The sequence below is a fragment of the Sorex araneus genome, chromosome 10 (genome assembly GCF_027595985.1).
Source record: "Sorex araneus isolate mSorAra2 chromosome 10, mSorAra2.pri, whole genome shotgun sequence".
Classification (NCBI taxonomy): Eukaryota; Metazoa; Chordata; class Mammalia; order Eulipotyphla; family Soricidae; genus Sorex; species Sorex araneus.
Window position 1 is genome coordinate 15,339,318 of NC_073311.1, and position 22,854 is coordinate 15,362,171.

Here is a 22,854-nt window from a genome sequence, read left to right on the forward strand (position 1 = left end):
GCGGCTGCTAGTGCGGCCTCCTGACCTCACATCTCTTCATTCTCAGCAATGGAAAACAAATTACCAAATGCTTTCTTTTCAGCAGATCGACTGAAAAGGGGGGTGAAACTCGAAATCAATAATAGTGAATTTTTTTGTTGAAATATTGAATGTAATCAAAGTAAAGTGAAAGTAAAGTGAAATTTACCAGTTACACATGCGGGGTGGGGGGCTGGGGAGGTGGGGGGAAGGGGGAGGTATATCGTGATTCTTGATGGTGGAATATGTGCGCTGGTGAAGGGATGGGTGTTTGAGCATTGTATAACTGAGACTTAAACCTGAAAGCTTTGTAACTTTCCACATGGTGAATCAATAAAATAATTTTTAAAAAAAGAAGAATCTGGAATACATCTCCTTACAACTTTTGCATCACTTACTGCTGTGGAAAATGTATGAGACCAGTCTGATTGCTTTCCTCTGGAGGAGATTTGCTTTGCTTTCTAAATGATCAGTTATTTTTCCCTTAAAATTCATTAGCATCAATGAAAGGTATAACTCAGTATTAACAACTTTATATCAAAATTTTCTGGAAATTTTGTGTGATGATAACTTTTAGTATGTTCTTTCTCCATTTGGGAATAAAACTTTCTTGTGTTTAAAAAAAACAAAAAAAACAAAAATTGAATTAGAGAAATATTCAGCAGAATATTTTATTATCATATGGATAAACCCATATTGTCTGTTATTTGTGCCCCGTAATCTACTTTCACTGAGTACTTGCTTATCTCTCTAAATGTAAGGCTAATTATGTCATTTTTAATTACAGCAACTTTAGCATAGAGGACATTCAATGATTTCTTTTTCTTGGGGGGAGGGGTGCATACCTAGTATTCCTCAGGGGTTACTCCTGGCTCAGTAATAAATTATCACCTCATTATCCCCTCTCAAAGAATTTTACAGCTCCTCCCTTCTTCCTACCAAGTGAACTATGCAGCTTTAGAGCACCATGACTTTTTGCCTCAGATATTCCTTTCAGTAACAAAGGTTCTTTTCTCCTGTACTAAGTTCCCCAGAAAACATGGGTAGTTCAAATATTCTATCAGTTTCAGAGTTTTATGAACAAATCATAATCTTCTCTCTATATTTTCATTACATCCTGAACCTACTTTCATTTTTACATATATAAGGTGGTGTTTTAATACACGTTTTTATCTTTGTCTCCTTTTACTACTATAAAGTCTTTGAAGGTCAAGTTCAAGTCTTTGTATCTTTTTATATGCTGAACTAGGCATTGTATCTGGGATACAGCTGGTGCTCAATAAATATTTGTAAAACAAATTCTCTAATTTAATCTTCTCAGCCACATATATTTGCAAATTCCAATGCTGAGGTCTAAAAAGATTGGGTCAAGGTCATATAGTGAATGAAGAGAAGTTTTCTTTCAAAGACTCTTTCATTAACTTTGTAATAGTTTATCTGACTTTTCTCCCAGAAATACCTGGAGAAAAATTTAGGTTCAAATCCATTCTAGCAAACTGAATCCTTGTGGTTGCTCTGATACAACCAATACCCCACTATTTGAACAGAGTCAACTTGACTCAAATCTTCTTAGTCTGATTTGATGCATTTTACTTCTTTTGATCTCCCTTAAGATTATCCTCTGATTTTTTTTTCCCTTTTAAGTTACAGAGTACAGGTGTCTGCCTGGTATTGTTCATCACTAAAATTAGCAAGCTGGGATCAGAGTGATAGAAAGTAGGTAGGGCATTTGCTTTGCTTGTGGCCAACTCATATTTGATCCCTGACATCCCTTATGGTCCCCCAAGCACTGCCAGGAGTAATTCCTGAGTGCAGAGTCAGGAGTGACCCTAGGTCTGACCCATGAGCTCCCCCCCCTAAAAAAAAATCAGTATTCCAGAACCAAAACTACAACAGATAGAGTGCTTATCTTGCAAGCCGCTAATCTGACTTTGATCCCAAACACCACATATGGTTTCCCAAGCCCCATTAATAGTGATCCCTGAGGAAAGAGTCAGGAACAAGTCCTGAGCATGGTAAATGCAGCCAACAAAGATAAATAAGTCAGCTTTATAGGAATTTGCAAACCTCTCCACTATGATAACCAGGAATATTCATGTCTAAAACTTCAAACCTTGACATATTCAGACAAAGGCCATTTTGAGACATCAGGTGTATCTCATTTTCTTATAAAAACATTTTTAATAAATTGCTTCCCATGTACTTAATAAACATAATGAATTAACTGATTATACTATAAGAAATAAAGTGGATACTTAGTAAAAGTTATTTATGTTCTTAAACCAACTGCAATTTATTGGTAAAGTTGTTTAACATTTGTCCTTATGCTAGACTTAGGTGTTTATTTCCAGTATTCCACAGCATAGAGTTATTTGGATATTCATCTTTTAAATTACTTTTATGTCTAAGACCAAACTCCAAACTTACCATTTTCCCCCCTAATGCTCCATTTCTGTCAATCACTATATCACTGTATCACGGTAGTCCCGTTGCTCATCGATTTACTCAAGCAGGCACCAGTAACGTCTCCATTGTGAGACTTGTTGCTGTTTTTTGGCATATCAAAAATGCCACGGGGATATTGCCAGCCTCTGCCATGCAGGCGAGATACTCTCGGTAGCTTGCCAGGCTCTCTGAGAGGGGTGGAGAATCAAACCTGGGTTGGCTGCATGCAGGGCAAATGCCCTACCCGCTGTGCTATCGCTCCATCCAGCCCTATTTCTGTCAATAGAATATCTAAAGAAAAAATTCTAAGGAGCTAAAATATTTTAAAGTTTTATTTAATGAGGCAAGGTGGTTTTTATTGAATGAAACGTGCTTAAAAAGATGTGAGAGGTCACGTTCCGGGGAAAGGTCAACTCAGAGAAGCGATCACCAACTACATTGTAGTCGAAGGCCATGTGGGGGAAGGGAGTTGCGGGCTGAATGAGGGCTAGAGACTGAGCACAGCGGCCACTCAACACCTTTATTGCAAACCACAACAGCTAATTAGAGAGAGAGAACAGAAGGGAATGCCTTGCCACAGTGGCAGGGTGGGGTGGGGGGGAGATGGGATTGGGGAGGGTGGGAGGGACGCTGGGTTTACGGGTGGTGGAGAATGGGCACTGGTGAAGGGATGGGTTCCCGAACTTTGTATGAGGGAAGTATAAGCACAAAAGTGTATAAATCTGTAACTGTACCCTCACGGTGATTCTCTAATTAAAAATAAATAAATTAAAAAAAAAAGATGTGAGAGGAGAGAAAGTGGGAAATATGTTCAAGAGAGAACACAGATTTCTCCAGGTGGAATTAAGCAAGCCAAGAAACAGACAAGCAAAGGATATACAGGTTCAAGGGTGAACACAGACTTGAAGAGTCTCTTTTAATTCAATTAAGTTATTCCAAATAGTTATCTCTTCCTCTTTATTAGCCACTAAGTGAACATGACTTGGCAGCATCCATGTTGGTTGAAATTTTTTTCCTGCAGAGACAGAGACTCCTTCAATAGGATATTTTCTAACACATCATCACCACTTCCCCTCAGTACATACACCACACTACTCTGTCCCATAGACAAGTTCATTTTTCAGACATTATTTTTGTTATGCCAGTATGTCTGCATTATCCTATTAAGACCAGACTCTCGAACCTGATCATTGATGGTCCAAACAGAGTGGTTGCTTTTGCCCTTTTTCCTCTCCCTGGGATTTGCTCTTTCCTTTAGTTGTTTCTCCCATTCATCTGAATGACCCTTCAATCCTTCAACAACACACTTTCATATCACTTTCTCTGTGAAGCCGTTCTGAACTAATCATTTCATCCTCTTGTGTTTTATGGCATCCATCATATTATAATAGTTAGATGGGAGTTTGGGCTGGAGTGACAGCACAGTGGGTAGGGCATTTGCATTGCATGCGGCCAGCTGGGGTTCAGTTCTTTTGTCCCTCTCAGAGAGCCCGGCAAGCCACCGAGTATCCTGCCCACACAACAGAGTCTGACAAGCTACCCATGGTGCATTCAATATGCCAAAAACAGAAACAACAAATCTCACAATGGAGATGTTACTGGTGCCCGTTCAAGCAAATAGATGATCAACAGGATGACAATGATGACTGTGCTATTTGGGTCACACCCAGTGATACTTAGGGGTTACTCTGGGCTCTGTACTCAGGAATTACTCCTGACTCTGCTTGGGGGATCATATAGGGGGTGTTGTGCCCGTTGTACTATTGCTTTGGCCCCAACCATGTATTACTTTTCAACTTTGTGCCTTTACTCACTTTATTTGATTTTATGAAAAGTCTTTGCATTAATCTGTACAAATTCAAGTTCAAGATACTATTAACATAATGTAAAACAAAGTGACACTCATTATTATTGAAAACTATTAAAATGTAGTTACATATACAACAAAACCAAGAGAATGTCAAAAATTAGAATGGCAGGACTTATTGTCCCTATTAACATTAAGCTTCTTTTAACAGATTTTAATGTTTTCCATTTTTCCCTATTGTGCTGCTTATCCCCAACACAGATAGGTATGCACATACACACAAAACTTAAACTGCCCTCCAGAGTCAGATAAAATTCTAATTTTTCTATTAAACTTTACATAAATAATTCTATTATGTCATATTTTTCCCTCAAAGTTACTTAATATTTCTAGTGTGTAAACTAAAAATTTTTATATTGTTTTACTACAGTCAAATATTTGTCTTTTTACTCACCTTAGAGCCAGAATTTTGAAGTTTATTTTTAAACTTTCATAGTTTGAAATTATAAGCAGCAACTAATGCCATGGTAGGGGTGAAGTGAGGAGGAAGAATTAGAAGGGGAAGAGAATACTATAACAGTGGTGGAGGGAATGGGAGGGGGAAAGGTTCTGGAAAGCAGTAAAGTGTAATGCATGAGACTTTATCAGTACCAGTCACTGTCACTGTCGTCCTGTTGCCCATCGATTTGTTTGAGTGGGCACCAGTAACATCTCTCATGGTGGGACTTATTGTTACTGTTTTTGGCATATCCAGTATGCCACGGGTAGCCTGCCAGGTTCTGCCGTGCGGGCTCGATACTCTCGGTAGCTTGCCGGGCTCTTCGAGAGGGGCAGAGGAATCAAACACAGGTCGGCCGCATGAAAGGTGAACACCCTATCACTGTGCTATCACTCCAGCCCATCAGTACAAGTACTACTGTAAATCACAACGCCAAAATTATTTGCCAAAAGAAATGCCTGTCATAGAGGCCTGGAGGAAACCCCACGTTAGTGGAAAGAAGTGGACACTGGTAAAGGAATCAGGGTCCGAACATTGTACGCCCAGAATCCAATTGTGAATAACTTTGTAATCTACAGTGACTCAATAAAATAAAAAGTAAGTTAGCCTTGTTGTTACAGTCAGGGACTGTCATCCTAAGATCATTTCTTGCCTTAGAATGCTCTAGTTTCTTATGAAAAAATGAGCACCCTTCAAAATCTGGAAGCGCTCTGTAGTTTTCTTGGATTGGGTTGGCTATTATTCTGTGTTGTTCTACTTTTTGAACGATGCAGTTGTTTCACTCAAAACACCAAGCAGTATGTCAAGTAAAGTCTATATTTACTTTTCTAACTTTATTATAGGGTAAGAGTGTGTTAACACAATAGTGTTAAAGTTTATAGTATCAGTGTGCAAAGTAACCAGAACCCCACCAAAGTGCCCTCTTCCCTTGACCCCTGTCTCTTTGTCACCCCTCATTAGTATTCATTTTTACCACCCCTCCCAACTTGATTTGGCAATAAGTTTCCTAATCCAAGGTCAAATGTTTGCCATTATACAACAAATTATTTTTCTTTAAGAAAGTCATCTTCGGGGCTGGAGTGATAGCACTGTGGGTAGGGTGTTTGCCTTGCATGCGGCCGACCCGGGTTCGAATCCCAGCATCCCATATGGTCCCCTGAGCACCGCCAGGGGTAATTCCTGAGTGCATGAGCCAGGAATGACCCCTGTGCATTGCCGGGTATGACCCAAAAAGAAAAAAAATAAGAAAAAAAAAGAAAGTCATTTTCTAGTAATTCATCTCAGATTTTATATTTGCAATTTCTTTTGCTAGATCCCAGATATCTGGCTAACCAAAGAATGTTTTCTAAATATTATGTCGATGACTATTTATTGTTGTTATATATTTACAAAATAGTATTCAAATAAAGCATCATTCTAAGTTCATTTACTCTATATAACTTTTGTCAGATACTTGAGTGACAAACCAAAGTAGCCATTAGTTAAGCTATTGAATGTTTCTCTTCAGAATAGAAATTATATCTTCAAGTGATCCCCATACAAAATGTGTTCATTGGTCAAGTTAAAGTATAATTATATATTTTATAACTCTTCTAATTCTAATATCAAATAAATTTAATGTACACATTAAAAATGAATGTGTTACAGTATTGATTATCTACTTAGAAGTAAGATTAAATTTTTATCGTGGGGGACCAGAGCCATAGTACAGGAGGTACTTTTTTTTTTGCACGTGGCTAGCCTGGTTTCAATCCTCAGCATTTCTTTTAGTTTCCCCAGCACTACCAGGAGTAATTCCTGAGTTCAGAGCCAGGGTTAACCCCTGTTTAAAGCACTGGGTGTATTTAAAACAAAGCAATTTCTACTTTTCAATTGCCTTCTTCTTTTTTTTTTATTTGCTTTTTTGGGTCACTCACGATGCACAGGGGTTATTCCTGGCTTTGCATTCAGGAATTACTCCTGGCGGTGTTCAGGGGACCATATAGGATTCTGGGAATCAAATCCGGGTTGACTGTATGCAAGGTAAACACTCTATCCCCTGTACTATCGCTCCAACCCCATGTTATTTTCTCTAGCATTTAAATCTACTATTTGTGTGAGTTCTGTTCTCTGATATTTAGAAGACTTGAAATAAACCATGTGAACACAAATATTTTTGTTAAAAATTAAAATCATGTGTCCAAATCCACTATTCTTTATTTGCTTTAACTTCAAAACTTAATTTGAAAAGAGACATTATATTCATTTATGTCATATTTGTCCCTTGTTTAGTGGAACTTTGATAATTATCTGTAACAACTTAGGGACTAAAGTATTTCTCTGGGATGCAGAGATTTTTGACTTAACCATTAATGCATTATCCTCTTATCACTGTCACTGTATCACTGTCATCCTGTTGTTCATCGATTTACTTGAGCCGGTGCCAGTGCCAGTAATGTCTCAATTCGTCCCAGCCCTGAGATTTTAGCAGCTTCTCCTTACTCATCTTTCCCAACAGTTGGAGGCTCTTTCAGGGTCAGAGGAATGAGTCCTGTTATTGTTACTCTATTTGGCATATCAAATACGCCACAGGGAGCTTGCCAGGCTCTGCCGTTAGAAAAAAAATAATAAAAATAAAAAGAAAGAAAGATTGGTTTTCTCTCTGCACAGTACAGACCCACACTTTTCTACATAACCAGAGAAAATCATCCGTTTAATGTGTTACAAATCATTGCAGTGAAACTCTTGGACAAAGGATGGACAGAAGAAATTATTAGTCCAGAACTATAAAATCTGCTCTAAGAAAATAAACATTACAATATGTAATTGGATAGTTGATTAAATAATTGATTAATATACTGAATCAGCAAGTGATGCTAAACAAATATCTTACTTTGAAGTCATATTTAAAGTAGCACACCCTTAATATTCTTTATTTTTATTTTGAAAATCAAGATGGTGTGTGTGTTCTCAGTTGGAAATTATGATTCACTTAGAAATAGCAATTTGTTTACCTGATGGCTTAAAACTAGAAGACTCCAGGAATGAGTACAGAATTAGCTAGAGAAATTTATGCACTGTAGTCTTTAATCTCTGTAATGATACCTCTCAGGTTACAAATAAGGCTATTTAGCCATTGTTATCTGATGCAGCTTCTTTTTTCTTCCCCCCTTTTATTACATTATGAAAATGGATTGCCTATTGATGACCATTTTATGTTCATTATTTAAATTCATAGATATCTGTACATATGCATGTATGTATAAAGAGCAGGGATGAAAAGGGAAGGAAGGTCAAAGAGAGAAAATGATCTACTAAAATGGTGCTGGAAATAAATGGCTTAAATAGCAAGAAAGCATTGGAACTTTGAAATATAGTTAGTGTTCTTATACTGAACTAACAGAAAAGGTTAGTTGTAGTGTTGGTCCTGCAAAATGCACAAATAAGTCAGTCAATTTTATTTATGTGCCCACTGCCCAAATTCACCTTAGCCAGTGTTAAAGCACAGAGTCCACTGTTTTATCTATTATCCGCTATGCATTGTAATCCATTGACTTTGTTTCATGTTGTGCTCAAATCCACCACTATAAGTTCAGAGAAACTTAAGGGGCATTTTATTTACTGGGTTTTGTGTTGTCCAACCTTACATAGGCTAAGGAACATCATCAATTTCTTTACACACATACTATTTTTTCCTATAACACTCTGTCATAATCATGAATTACATTTGATATTGCCTATCTACTTTATTTCAGGAAAAACAGAGATTTCTGACGGATGTTCTGCATGAAGTGATGCTACTTGATGGCTTGGCCAGTTCCCATCCAGTATCGCAGGAAGTGCTACGGGCAACAGATATTGACAGGGTGTTTGACTGGATCGCATATAAAAAGGTGGGAATAGATAAGACTCAAGTGCTAATAGGATATTTCACTAGCCTGGGGTAGCCAAACTATTTCATGCAAGTTATATTCTCTTCATCTTGGCACATAAAAGTGTATTGGAAAGGTTCATACAATTCATTTTATGAGTTAGAGCTTTACCACTAAAATGGGATTAATGTTTGCCAAATATTACATAAAATATTGCAAGTACTAATGAATAGGTTTTTGGAGACATGAAATTGATATACAAATGGTATTGTGTAAATGTTGGTTTTGATTAATACTGGTAAGAGAGCTGACCAGTGACAGTGACAAAAGTAGTGACAAATTATTTTCATCATCACAAGCTCCTTATGTGTTCATTTTAATTGGATGATACAAATATTAGTTAAGGGAAATTTGGAAATTTGTATTTCCAGGATAATGAGAATAATAAATGAAAAATGCTAGACTTTAAATAGAAAAGACTTTGAACCAATGGTTAGATATAGAAATAAACAAAATAAATGAATGAAAACTTTTTTTCTTGTTGCTTGGACTAGGATTTTTCATTATTTCTCTATACTTCCTTTTGAGTGGGGGTGGGGGAAATGGTGCTCAGGTCCTTTTTTGATTGTGAATTCAGGGATCACACCTAATGGGTTCATGAGTTCCTTATATATTTTGAACATTAACCCATTACCAGATAGATCACTTAAAATATTTTATTCTAAAAGTGCAAAAGTTCTTCTTCAATTTATTGATTGTTTTATTTGATAGACACTCTTTGATTTAGTATTTATCTGTTAGCTTATTTGAGTCTTTTTACTTAAGTTTTATTGTCTTAACCAAAAAATTATTGCTAAGACAAAAGTTAAGAAATTTTTTGCCTATGATTTATCCAGAAAGTTTTAGAGTTTAATATATCATGTTTAAGTTTTAATTTATTTTATATATTTTTGAGTGTGTATGGTGTAAGAAAAGGTAGTTCCATTCTTTAGCATGTAGATAGTCCATCTTCTCATCACCAGTGACTGAAGGGATAGACTAGTTTCCCATCCACTGAATCTGTCAAAATACTTGATTAAACTAAATTAAAAATTATGTTATGAATCTCGTGTGTTATCTAATTGGTTCAATGTGTCCATTTTGTAGTACCATGTTATTTTTGATTAGCTATGTAATAATCAGAAAATATTATGCCCCAGCATTGTTATTTCTCAAAACTGCTTATGAAATTCAGTTCTTTTTTGTTTCCACAAAATTTTAGGATTTTTTTAATCTACTTATGTAGTAAAGGTTATCTTTCAGTCAAAATATAGATAATTATCATTCATAAAATGCTACTCTGTGCTAGGTATCATACCAAACTCTATGTCATTTCATTCAATTCTCATGACCATCTTATTATCTCGGGTATTATTATGATTCTCATGTTAAACATGAGGACATTTAATCATGCTTAATTTAAGGCAAAATTTTTCAGAAAGTCAAATTCCAACACCAGTATTCCAGCACCCACTATCACATTTGATAAATTTGTATATTTATTCTGAAACAATTTGTTAACCTCTTATATTCTAGTGACCTTGTTCTTAGTGCTAGAGATTGATGATGAGAAATATTTTAGGATTTATGATATAATTAATATAAAAGAATTACAAGGGTGTGGGGGTTGTCATATAAAAGCAAAAAGAAATCATATTGTAGAAGAAGTCCAGTAAAGGGAAACAATGGTGATTGCCAGAACACTAAGGAATCCAATCTGATTATACAATAGTGAGTGTATTAAAAGTGTGATTTAAGCAGTAAGAAGTTGGAGGATCATTTATAAAAAAATTTGAACTTTATCCAGTTGCTCAAGAGGAACCAACGGATATTTTCCAGTAGAAAAGTAATACTACTAAAATTGTTTTCTAGGAAGAATATTCCTGCAGTCAGTGTGGTAGAGATAGAAATGCCGTGATGGATCTGGCGTTTCAATAAAGATTGTAGTGACTAGAGATGAAGCAGGCAGGATTTATTTATTTATTTATTTTTTTGTAATCTTGTGTGCAGTTCTTAATAATAAAAAAAAATAATCTTGCCACTTTTGTGTCTTCTCTCTGAGTGTACCTGCTACTAAATATTAACCTCTGTCAACCCTCATTGCATTAGTACTTCAGTGGCTTATCATTTCTTGTAATAATTTCCTTAATAATTATTCTCATCATCGCACTCCTGTTCTTTTGTTATTCTTCTTCAATAGTATTTTCATTAGCACTTTACATAGACGTGAATTGCAGTGATACCAATTATAGAGAAATAAAGGTTAGAAAGCAATGGAAGAGATCTAATTTGTGTGGTTTTTGTATTTAAGAGCTGAGGATTTTTTTTTAATAAAAACTGCTATATAATATGAGTAGTCTTGAGGCCAGTATTGAATGAAAAATATAAAAGTCTTAAAATTACATACATATTTTCCAAATGGGAAGAAAAAAGTAAGAACTAGTCTGCTAAAAAAAAAAGATACAGTGAAATAACATGTTTTCCATTTTAATACTAGATTGAAAAGGAAGATGCTTTTATCCTAAAAGTGCAATGGAAACAGGAAAATACTGTCATTGATAAAAGGACTAGAAAAGATGGATTGAGAGAGTCTCTTTACTCTAAAAGCACAAAGGGAAATAAGAATCAATGACCCAATGACCTGGATGATGAAAGTTAGCAAATGCTCATTAAATTTACATATGATGCCAAGTGGCAGAAGATAGCTACAAATTTTGGAGGAACAGATTTCAAACTTACTCGATCCAATTTAAAGAAATTTATTAAAAAACAAGAACATTTTTCAACAATTGTTACATCAAGACATATATATTTTAGAGAACAAAGGAAAATGCATCAAACAAATGGAAAGAATTGGCAAAGTCAGAAAAATCTATATAGGTCACAGTGAACATATTTAAAAATGGGGGAGAGTGACAAAGAAGAAAACACATTTATTTCCTATCATCCTTATAAAGAAGTATGAAAGATCAGTTAGTCACTTCTCTCTTGTTCTTTGTGATATTAAGGTCTCTATCCAAAGCCCTACGTCTAGCAATGTTCAAGAAGAGCATCTAGAACTCTATATAAAGAATAGGTCATCTTTGAAGAGATTTAAAAGGTGGTACCTTTATTCAAGAATGTACCTCAGTATTAGATATAAAACCTATGACATGAAAACAGGTATGGTAAGAACACAGTAAAACACATATCATTTAATGAGCACTTAATATATGCACATAATGTCATGGAATTCTTTGCATGTATCAACCCCCTTACTCCTGAGAGAAAATGTGGAATGTTGGCATTTTCAAAACTCAATCAACTGATGAGGAAACAGATGTAAGAAATCAAGTGATTTCCACAAGATATGACTTTTAATAAGTGAACAATCCAGGATCTTTGAGTCAAATATACCTAGATTTAAATTCAGGGGTCTTATCTAAAAATTTTTTTTCTAAATAATATCAAGACTTGTTCTAATATGATCCATCTCAGTTTGCAATGCAGTTTTCAGGTAACTTTTCATCTCTTTTATTCTACTTCTCAAGAAATCTTATTTATTCTATCCAATTATTGTATAATGTGACATCTTCTGTTTATCAATAATGTTTTCAGGTGGATCTGAATTACCGCAATAGTCTCCAAATGTTGTCGTCCAACCTTGCTATGGTATACTTTTAACCAAGCACTCAGAGTGATAATTTTTCAAACCTAAGGGAGAAATGCTACAATGACTCCTCCCAAATGAGAATAAAAGATAAAGTCTTCATAATGACCAGTTATATTGGATTTGATCTCTCTCCATTTGTCCCCTAACCTCTATTTTATTTTCTACCCCTTGGGCTCTCCTCTTATTACTATACCTTCATTTATAGTAATTTTTCTCTACAATTTTCTCTACAAATTCTCTGACTTCCCCAAGTCAGAGAATTTGTCACTAAAATTCCAAGTAAAATACCTTCAATACTAGGACTGTTGAAGCTGCTGTTCCTTCTGTAGGAAATGATATCCCACATATCTTCAAGATTTTCACTTGTTCCCTTTAAGATTTTACTTGTCACTATCTCAAAGAAGCCACCAAGTTAAAAATGTTAATTTGTATCTTCACTCTTAACACATTTTCCTTATTTAGATCCAGTTTTATTGTTTGGTCCCATGGTATATAAAGTATTCTCACCTACTATATAATTTATTCAATTTTGCATCTGGATCCCTGCTTTCTTCTGTTGAACATAACTTTATAAAGGGAGACATGCATAACTGTCTTTTTTTTCTGTTTTCTAGTACTCATTGTTACTGACTGCATATAGTAGGTCCTCAGTCAGTATTTGTTGAGATGAATGAAATGTCAGAAAAACAATACAAGCAAAACATTATGGTGTTTCAGCAGAAAAGATCCCATCTGTTTATAAGAATTAGGGAAAAGAGTTGGCACTTGAAATAGGATTAAAGAGTTGCAGATGTAATTTCATATGGATTGCCGAGGGGTGAAGGAAGATTGTGTTGCTGGATCATTCTGTTTTCTAATGGATTCTGTCACTTGTGGCCTGACCTCTCAGCCCTGGACCTCATGGGACCTTTATCTGTTAGTTCAGCTCTCCTCTTGCTGTCTCTGCACTGTCTGATCTCAGGCACTATCAACCAACTTTCTGTCTTGCAAATCCTTCCAGCTCTCATTCTTCTAAAAAGATCTTCCTTAGCCTTTGTTTTCTCTGTTCAATCAATTGCATACAGAGCCCAATGAATATAATTGGTTACTATTTTCTGGTTTTGACACATTTGTACCTATTTTATCATGCTTTAGCTGTGTAGTACCTTATTGTAACTCTTGTGTTTTTTTTTTCTGTAAATGATTTGAACAAGGGTTACTTGTCTGATGACAATAACACTACTCGTAGGAAGAATGGTATCAGAGTGATTTTTTAAAAAATTTATTTTATTGAATCACCAAGTGGAAAGTTACAAAGTTCTCAGGCTTATATCTCAGTTACACAATGCTCAAACACCCATCCCTTCACCAGTGCCCATATTCCACCACCAATAAAAACAAAAACAAAAGCAAAAACAAAACAAACAAACAAAAAAAAACCAGTATACATCCCACCCCTCATCCCCCAACCCACCCCGTACGTGAGTGATAATTTCACTTCCTTTTCTCTTTACCTTGATTACATTCCAGATTTCAACACATAACTCACTATTGTTGTTAGAGTTTCAAAACAGACTCACTATTTTTGTTGGAATTTATCCCCTAAGAATACAGCTCTATTAACAGGGAAATATTTGATAATAAGTTTTCCACTGATGAGAATGAAGAGATAAAATGTCGCGCGGTATCAGAGTGATTTTGGAGGGTGTGTTTTGTCATTGGGGATTCACTTAGTTGCCTCAGTATGTCCCAGACCTGTAGAGTGGTTAAGTTGGTCTCCAATTTTCAAAAGAGTAAACAGAAGTCAGGGAGCACAAGGATGGCTCTTAGGCATCAGAACTGGGATTAACATCTCACAATTTCTCTCAGTTCATTCAATTCTATTAGGACACTTTCTTCAACAAATTGCCTAAAAAATTATGCCAGCATTTCAATAGAAAATATAATTTAGATAATATTTTTGACATATTGTAAAGTTAATATTTTAATTTAAAAGTGCACTTTAAAAATAAGTAATTTGTCATAATATAAATGAAAAAGAGAGTTCTAAAAGCTGGCAAGTAATAATTACTGATTTTGAACCGCACCTAAAGGAAATGTCACCAGCTTAAGAGGATAAGAAAAAATGGAGAGAGAGAGTGAGTGTATGTGTGAGAGAAGGAGATCAACAGATTTAGAAGCAACTTGAGAAAATCTTATCAGGAAAAAAGTTAAGAGAACTTTGGGGTGGAGCAATATCGCCTTGTACATGGTTAACTCTGGTTGTCACCTATGGTCCCCAAGCCCCAGCACGGGTAATCCCTGAGCTCAGAGCCAGGAGTAGACCCTGAGCACGACTCTGTATGGCTAAAAACAAAACAAAGTTGGCTGCAACATATAAGTAATCATTATAAGAATGCTGCTCGCCACTGCTCTGTCAGAATCAAGATCAGAGTAAGAAATATGAATTTAAATTATAGAAAGAAACTTTAATTCATCTGAGAATTTATTGAATTAAAAGACTATGAAATTTCAGTATTAAATATGGATGGTTATACTATCTTTATTCTTCAATACTTAAAAAAAATAAACTAAAGGGGACCTGAGAGGCAGTCCAGCCAATGAGACACCTGCCTTGCATTGGGCTAACCTATGTTCCAGCACCAGAACTGCACAAGATTCCTCAGAGAACCATGAAAACTGTTTCCTGAGAACAAACAGGCATGGCCTAAAACCAAAAAATAAAATGTATATTTTGTTTAATTTATATTATCTATATAAATATATAATATATAACATAATATATAATAAAATTAAATATATATTTATAAATGTATGTGGGCTGGAGTGATAGCACAGTGGGTAGGGCATTTGCCGTGCACACTGCCAACCCAGGTTTGATTCCTCCACCCCTCTTGGGGAGCATGGCGAGCCACCGAGAGTATCTCGCCCGCCCAGCGGAGACTGGCAAGCTCCCCTTGGTGTATTCGATATGCCAAAAACAGTAACAACAAGTCTCCACAATAAAGACATACTGGTGCCCGCTTGAGCAAAACTGATGAGCAATGGGATGACAGTGATGATAGTGATAGTGATAAATATATCTATATTGCACAGTAGTGCTTACAGTTTGCCCCTGACTCTGCACTCAGGGATCACTCCTGCTGGGCTTTGGGGAACATACAAGGTTCTGGGGATCAAATATGTATTGGCTTCTTGCAAGGCAAGATCCATCTGATGCACTATCACTGTGACCCTGTAGTAGACTATATTCCGGTGTGTCTTTCTCTTTATTATAAATGGGTCTCATATTTGCCTTTGACTTGGATTACCATTATTATGATAAGGCAGAAGTAATTTTTAAGACATCATGTAAAGGAAATGTCTTTTTGCCCTGTAAAGAAAATGTACATGGTTTAAAGAGATGATGTTATTGGCATTTCTGTGACAAATGCCTTTAGCACTTACTGGTAAATTATTAATTTGTGCATTTTGTAGACGGAGGCACATTTTCTTTTGAACATGTGTTTGATTCTTCATCATTTGAATGCTTTTTTTCCTTTGCTTCAGTTTTAATACTTAACATTGCTTGTTTTTTTTCTTTATAGCCACTTTTATATCCCAATAAGTTTTACTTTTGATTTACTTCATAAAAATGTAAAAAAAGTATTAAAAATAGATAGCAACCTATTTTTACAACAGTGTAAGAAATGAATTAATTCCACTAAATGAATTATTATTGAAAGTCTTTTTTTAATAATATATTTTTTTATTCTATTATTTTTAGCAGTTTATTTTTTACTTAGAAATATTCAAGAAGTTGCTATTTTTTTCCTGACTTTTCCTATCTTCTCTTTCTGTGAAAGGCAGATTGGTAATGACCCTTTATAAGAAGCTTAAGAACCAGGTTTATGTAAATCTTAACTTTCATGACTTGGCTATGCTTGGATTCTTTCTCTACATCTTCTGGAATTTTTTCATAGCTACAGTTGTTCATAATAATTTGCTTGTGAAGATTCCCTAATTCTAATGAATTTTATAATGGTTAACTCATGCCAGACTCCACCAGTTGACAAAGATTAAGAATGAAAAGTGCCATGTCATTTAGTATAAATGCTAATATGTGAAGTGAATTTCATTCATATAAATAGTTCACTCTGCAACTATACATAATTTTAACTTCATTAGGCTAAGAGATAGTTATAGTACATCTCAGAAAGGAATGGGGTTTGTCTTAATACCAAGATGAGTTTAGTCAGAAAACCTGTGAACCTCAAATTATTTTATGCAGAATGTTCAGGTAGATATAGCAAATGAAAATAAAAATAATTAGTAGCAACATATATTTCTAAAAACAGATTTCCAAAGCTATTTGGTCTATTGTCTTGTTTTCAGAAAAAGTATCTCTTAGCTCCACCCCCCTAGATATAACTTACTTGAGTTGAACAAGCAGAAAATACCATCGAACACACCTGATGCTATGTACCTCCCCTTTGGCTATATCAACATAACAAGGTGGAGGCTGTGGGAGAATCATCTACTTTTGGAATGTATCTTTGTAAATTTTCATAGAAATTGCAATGTTCTTAATATATTATTCAAAGTAATAGGATTCTATGCAAAAAAAATTAAAATGCACAACTGCAGTTAAAAAATGAGACTTTTTAAGGATAAAGTCATAACTGAGTTAAAGATTGACATTTTGGCAGATAAGAGGTATATAAGGAAAAATAACAGGAATAAATTTCCTTTTTATGAAAATGAACTTTTGGGAAAAATGTGTAAAAATGTTCACAATTTAACATTTTTTGTTTACTATCTCAAATAAGAGATAGTAAACAGACTGTATTGCCTTTTCCTATAAATTGCTTGTGAATGGATTATATTTTTGAAATAAATGGATCTATATTTTTATTCAACATGATCTCTAATCATTTATAAACAGCCCAATTTACATATTGGTGTGATGAAAAAGAATTTTAGAAGCCCCATATGTTACCAGTGGTATATAAAAAGTACAAAAGAGTTATCCTCAATTGCTTTACCAATAGTGACTCCTGTTATTGCTATTTTCTTTTTCTATGAACCCACATAACTTTTTTAATAATAAAAATTATTATCTACCAGATATTAAACAATTCACAATCAAGATCACTTGTATCACTTGTAGTCCCATTGATCTTAGATTTGCTCGAGCGGGCACCAGTAACATCTCCATTTGTCCCTGTTGTGTGCTAGTGCAGCCCAATGATATCTGCTTGCTCCAGGAACAGGAAAAGCCTCGAATCATTCATTCAGGGATTTGACAAAGAAATCTGACCATCTAGTTGGTGGGCGGCCACGAGGTCTTCTGACGTTCCGTGGAATCCAGTCGGTAACAGCCCTAGTCCAGCGGTCCTCTCTGAATCGCATTCCATGACCGGCCCATCTGATTTTTGATGCCTTGGCAAACGAGACAGCATCTCTGATTCTTGACCGTCAATGGAGTTCAGAACTCCGGATTCCTTCTCTCACTTGAGTGAGACATGATATTCCCAGCATAGCTCTTTCTTTCTTTTTTTTTCTTTTTGGGTCACACCTGGTGATGCACAGGGGTTACTCCTGGCTCTGTACTCAGGAATCACCCCTGGCGATGCTCAGGGGACCATGTGGGATGCTGGGATTCAAACCCGGGTCAGCTGCGTGCAAGGCAAACGCCCTACCTGCTGTGCTATTCCTCCAGCCCCAGCCCCAACATAGCTCTTTCGATTCCTCTTTGGGGTACCCTAATAGCATCCTCATCCTGTTTGCGTAGGGCTCAGGTCTCTGAGGCTTATGTTAGTGCAGGAAGAATGGTGGGATCGAAAAGATATGCCTGGAATCGAAGGTTCTTCGTTCTCTTAACCAATTCTTCGATGCTCTTGAATGCGTTCCATGCTGCTTTCTTCCTCCTGCGCAGTTCTAGCACCAAGTCATTCCTCATATTGATTTCTCAACCCAGGTACACATAGCTGCTGCATTCGGAGATGTTCGTTCCATTGAGGGCAATGGGAGCTTCAGGGACCAGTTTGTTTTTCATGAACATCGTCTTGTTGAGATTCTGCTGCAATATGACCTTTCCGCACTCATGGTCGAAGTCGGTTAGCATTTGTGCCGCTTGGCTAATGTTTGGTGTCAAGATAGTTAAAACTATATATAGGTTTTAAGTAGTTCAAACTATGTTCCAATAGAAGATATATTCAAATCTACTTAAAAACACACAGGAAGACAGTCCTTTCTGCTTAGAACATATGGATGTTTTTAAGGTAAATATGTCATTTTCCTTGAAGTAATGACAATTTTTCTTAGACTGTCAGATTATTTTCATAGTCTTTCTTTTTCAGAAGAGACTGACAGGGTCATTTGATGACCTACTGAGAAAATTATTTAAAGACTACACATTCTCTATAGCCTTCATTATTCATGCTGTTGTATACTTTCTGGTAGTACTGAATCAAGTTTTTGACTTTTTTACTTTTTAAAAATAGATTTTCTTTTAGATTCTCTTTTTAGTCCTCTCTATATCAGAATCCCAAATTTTGACTGTGATTTCATACAACATATCCTTCCCTTTAAAAAGCATAGAGATTAAAATAAAAATACTGGAACTTACTTTTGTCTTGAGGGCATTCTCTAAATAAGGAGAAATTGAGCACAATTTTCAGTTTCTCTGAGAAGGAAAGAGAGGACAAGGCCAAAGGTGAAAAGTTTAATGGGAGGCCTCCCAGAAAGCCAGGACCTTAAGGAGCTGTATCTGTAGCACCAAGATAAACTAGAAATAAAACTATCTCCTATCTCAAGGGACCAGAAAGAAATTGTTCCTAACAGTTGACAGCAAGTGGAGAAAAAAAAAGAAAATTTCCTCTAAAAATTGGCAACTACAAGAAGCCCTTGCTTGGAGGTACAGTTCAAATGAAAAACTACCTTGGAACTCCAAAAACTTGAAGCCAAGTTTATTTTAATATTTTAATTTAGGATGTTTGGTCCTAGATTAGAGGTGACTCTAGATCCCAACAAAAACTAAAACATATCCTTCATGGAAATCTGCACCTTCATATCACAGCTCAAAAGATTCCCCTGTGGGGGAAAAAGTCAGAGTCAAAAACTTTGAATTAGTTGCTTTCTAAGTTCATGTTCAACTTAATCACGTAATTTTCTCCTCAATTTCTGGCACTCTAGAGAAGCTGATACTCTTTTTTGAACACATTCTTCTCATTCTTTCCCCACATATCTTTTTAAGTGAATTCCATTCAGTTAAAAATCTGTCTTGCTTCACTAAAAAAAATTCTTGAATCACCCAGTGAAAACTATGTTCCATGAATATAATTGAAACAATTGAGACCAGAATCATTCATGTGTAGAATTAAAATATTGACATGTTAGTAGATAATAGTAGTGCAATAAAATAGAGGAAATAAAATGAGGAGTATAAACAAAATTCGAACAAATACTAAGAAAAAATAAAGGAATATATATAAATATGAAAATGCAATAGCTGCATTTAAAAACACAGTAGGCATTGTGTTGTATTAAATGATCTTAATTTCTTTAAATAGGTTAATACAAAGGAAATAAATTGACTTTTATTGATTTATTTTCTGATAACTTAATTTGTTGTACCTCTAAGTTTTCTTGAAGCAAGTTATCTGAAATAAGTTTATTTTGTGCCTGCAAAAGGGGGAGTCTGAGGGGGAGATGATTATAGATATTAGTGAAGTCTATGGTAGGTCACACTGGAGGAGGGATTGATATGCCTGAAACAGTTGTATTATGATTAATCTCATTAATCATGGTGCTTTCATATACATATTTTTTTAAAAAATGCAATATGTGTAGTAAATGATTTTTATAGGTTAGTTAGTGGGCACTAAGGAGAAAATTATAAACATGAAGAGAGAACAAAAGAAACTATCCAGAGTGCACCATAGACAAATGAGAAATCTGCAAGAAAAGTTAAAGGACTTAGAAGAGAAAGGAAAATACTTAAGTAATTAGCAATACAGACTCAAGATATTGATTTTGTAAACTTTTTTCATCTTTGTTTTTTCAACACATTATTGTCTCCAGAAATAAAGAGCTTACATTAAGTTGTGACATTCTTAGAAGCAGAATTTTGTGTTTGTGCTAAGATTTCCTTAAAGTAATTAAATTTAGACATCAGAATATCATATTATATTTGTTATGTTTCTTGATTATCTTTATTCTCTTTTATCATCATCTTATAAAATTGAGGAGGGAAATTAAATTAATTTTAAAATTATATAGTATTTATTGATTTCTGACCAGAGTTTGACCATCCAATTTCCAATTAATCATGACATAAGACTAGAAACCTAGAATGTTAACATTTTCAGGTCCAAATTTATAGAACTCATAAGATAAGAAACATGATTTCAACTCAGTCTACTTAGTTCGATATTGCGTTCTCCAATTGCCTGATCAGGTCAAATAGATATTTAGTTTCACAGTAGAGGTTATAATTGACTCTAATAATTTGCATCTCTTTTTAATTGATCATAGTATTATTACTTTAAGTTCTTCCTTCTCATCAATGCTTATTATGCCCTCTTTTGTTCTTGGCTTCTGATTCTACTTTTGTTCTCAACAACCAAAGAACAGAACAATTGTGTACTGAGGGTGGGATGTACTTAGGTTGCAAAAGAGCCTTGTAGTTCCAAATCAGCGTTTCATGAACAAGGTTCATATGGAACCCTCCTAGGTCCTCACCATATTTTGTGTGGGCACAGGTAAAAAGTCTCATAAATGCGGCTTCATGAGTAGCTGGTAGAACAGGGAGGGTCCAGGAAAGAAACAATTTTGGAAGAGAAACAGTGGGAAAAGGGTTTAGAAACACTAGTCTAGATCATTCTGAGAAGCGTAGTCAGGCTTTCATAATGTGGAGCACATTCAGAAGTAAACTAATGTTACAACTCAGTTGTATGGTGCCTCTTTACTATAGTTTTAGAGTAGGATGCAATAATCTCACTGTGATAAAAAAAAAATCTGGTCTAAAGAAGAGAATTTAGGCTAAGTATTCCCCTGGTAATGATTGTAAACTAAAGGAAAGAAATGATAAAGCAGCTAAATGCTTGTGTTTCCTTAAGATATTCCCCAAACTGTTTCTAAGTCCTGCAGTTTTAATATAAAATGAGTAAACATATATTGTGACATCATTTTCCTTCTGGAAGGGCATCAGTCATAGCAGAAACTTTGTGACTAAATTGGAGCAATGGGGTTAGTTGCATGCATTAAAGAAAAACCAAGTCCCAGTGCTATCTAATACCTAAAACTATTATAGTGACTAAATAATCCACATATTCTTTCCAATACCCATGTAGTCGCACTATCTTTCCCGTTGTTCATTGATTTGCTTGAGCGGGCATCAGTAACGTCTCCATTGTGAGACTGTAGATGAGGAAAATCAGGAAGTAATTTTTCCAACAGGACAAAGTTAGTAAATATTGGAGTCAGGAGTCACGAACTGGAATTCTACCTGGACTTTTAGTCAATTCATTAGACCGATAATTTCTTGATTTATTTCTTTCTTTACATGGAGGCCACTGTAGTGGTGCTTAGAGGGGCAGTGCCCAGGGATCAGACTCAGGGCCTTGCATATGCTAAGCCACATGGCAGAACCTGGCAATCTACCTGTGGCATATTCTATATGCCAAAAACAGTAACGATAAGTCTCACAATGAGAAACGTTACTGGTGACCGCTTGAACAAATCGATGAACAACAGGACGACAGTGACAGTGACAGATCACTTCTGAATTCTTCATGTACATTTTTGTTGTTGTTTGGGGCCACACCTGGCAGTGCTCAAGGCTTACTCCTACCTTTCTCCTTGGGTATCACTTCCAGTGGTGTTCCAGCACCAAACGAGTTGCTGGAAATCAAACCATGGTTAGCTGCATTCAAGGTTCACTGCCTAAACTCTTGTACCTCTCTCAGGCCCCTATATATTTTTTTTTTGGTATTTTTGTGGATTTTTTTTTTTTTTAGGGTTTAGAGAGCATATTTCTCACAAAATGTAGACACTTATTTCTCTTCTATGACACATAATTTTGTAATTAGTTGTAGAATTAAAGTTCTTTTAGAACCAAAGCTTTAGCAACATGCCATTGCAATATCATATAGTTATTAGATATACAATATATATAATAAGCAATATTTTTATGAGTTTTAACAATGATTGATTCCATGTCCTTGGAGGTTTAGGGATTGTGATGAGAATTCAGTATCGACTTGTGTAAGATTTTCAATGCTGAATTTGGAGATACTTATTTTTTTTTGCTTAAATTTTAAATATATAGCATGAAAAATAAGTAAATATGACTCTACTATGGAGCAGAGAATTAACTGTTAATATTACCTTTTAGAAAGTTCTTTTAAAACAGGCACAGTAAAGGGTATTTTTTTTTGCACTGAATTACAAAAGCATTCCATGATATTAATCCCATGTTGTAGTGTCTTCCTACACCAAGTTGACAAAGAACATAGGAACTTGAGCACTTACTCCTTACCTCCCAGTTGAAGGTCATGTAGAATTCACACACCTGCATCTC

General features: G+C 35.3%; 1 protein-coding gene across 2 annotated transcripts in view; it reads left to right on the top strand.

The window, feature by feature from the left end:
• TRHDE (thyrotropin releasing hormone degrading enzyme) overlaps nucleotides 1-22,854 on the top strand; it is a 450,763-nt gene that overhangs the window by 257,077 nt on the left and 170,832 nt on the right. For both annotated transcript variants that reach the window (XM_004602680.3, XM_055118082.1), the window contains exon 6: nucleotides 8,504-8,641. In XM_004602680.3, the coding sequence (XP_004602737.3) occupies nucleotides 8,504-8,641 (138 nt within the window). The remainder of the gene's footprint in view (nucleotides 1-8,503; nucleotides 8,642-22,854) is intronic.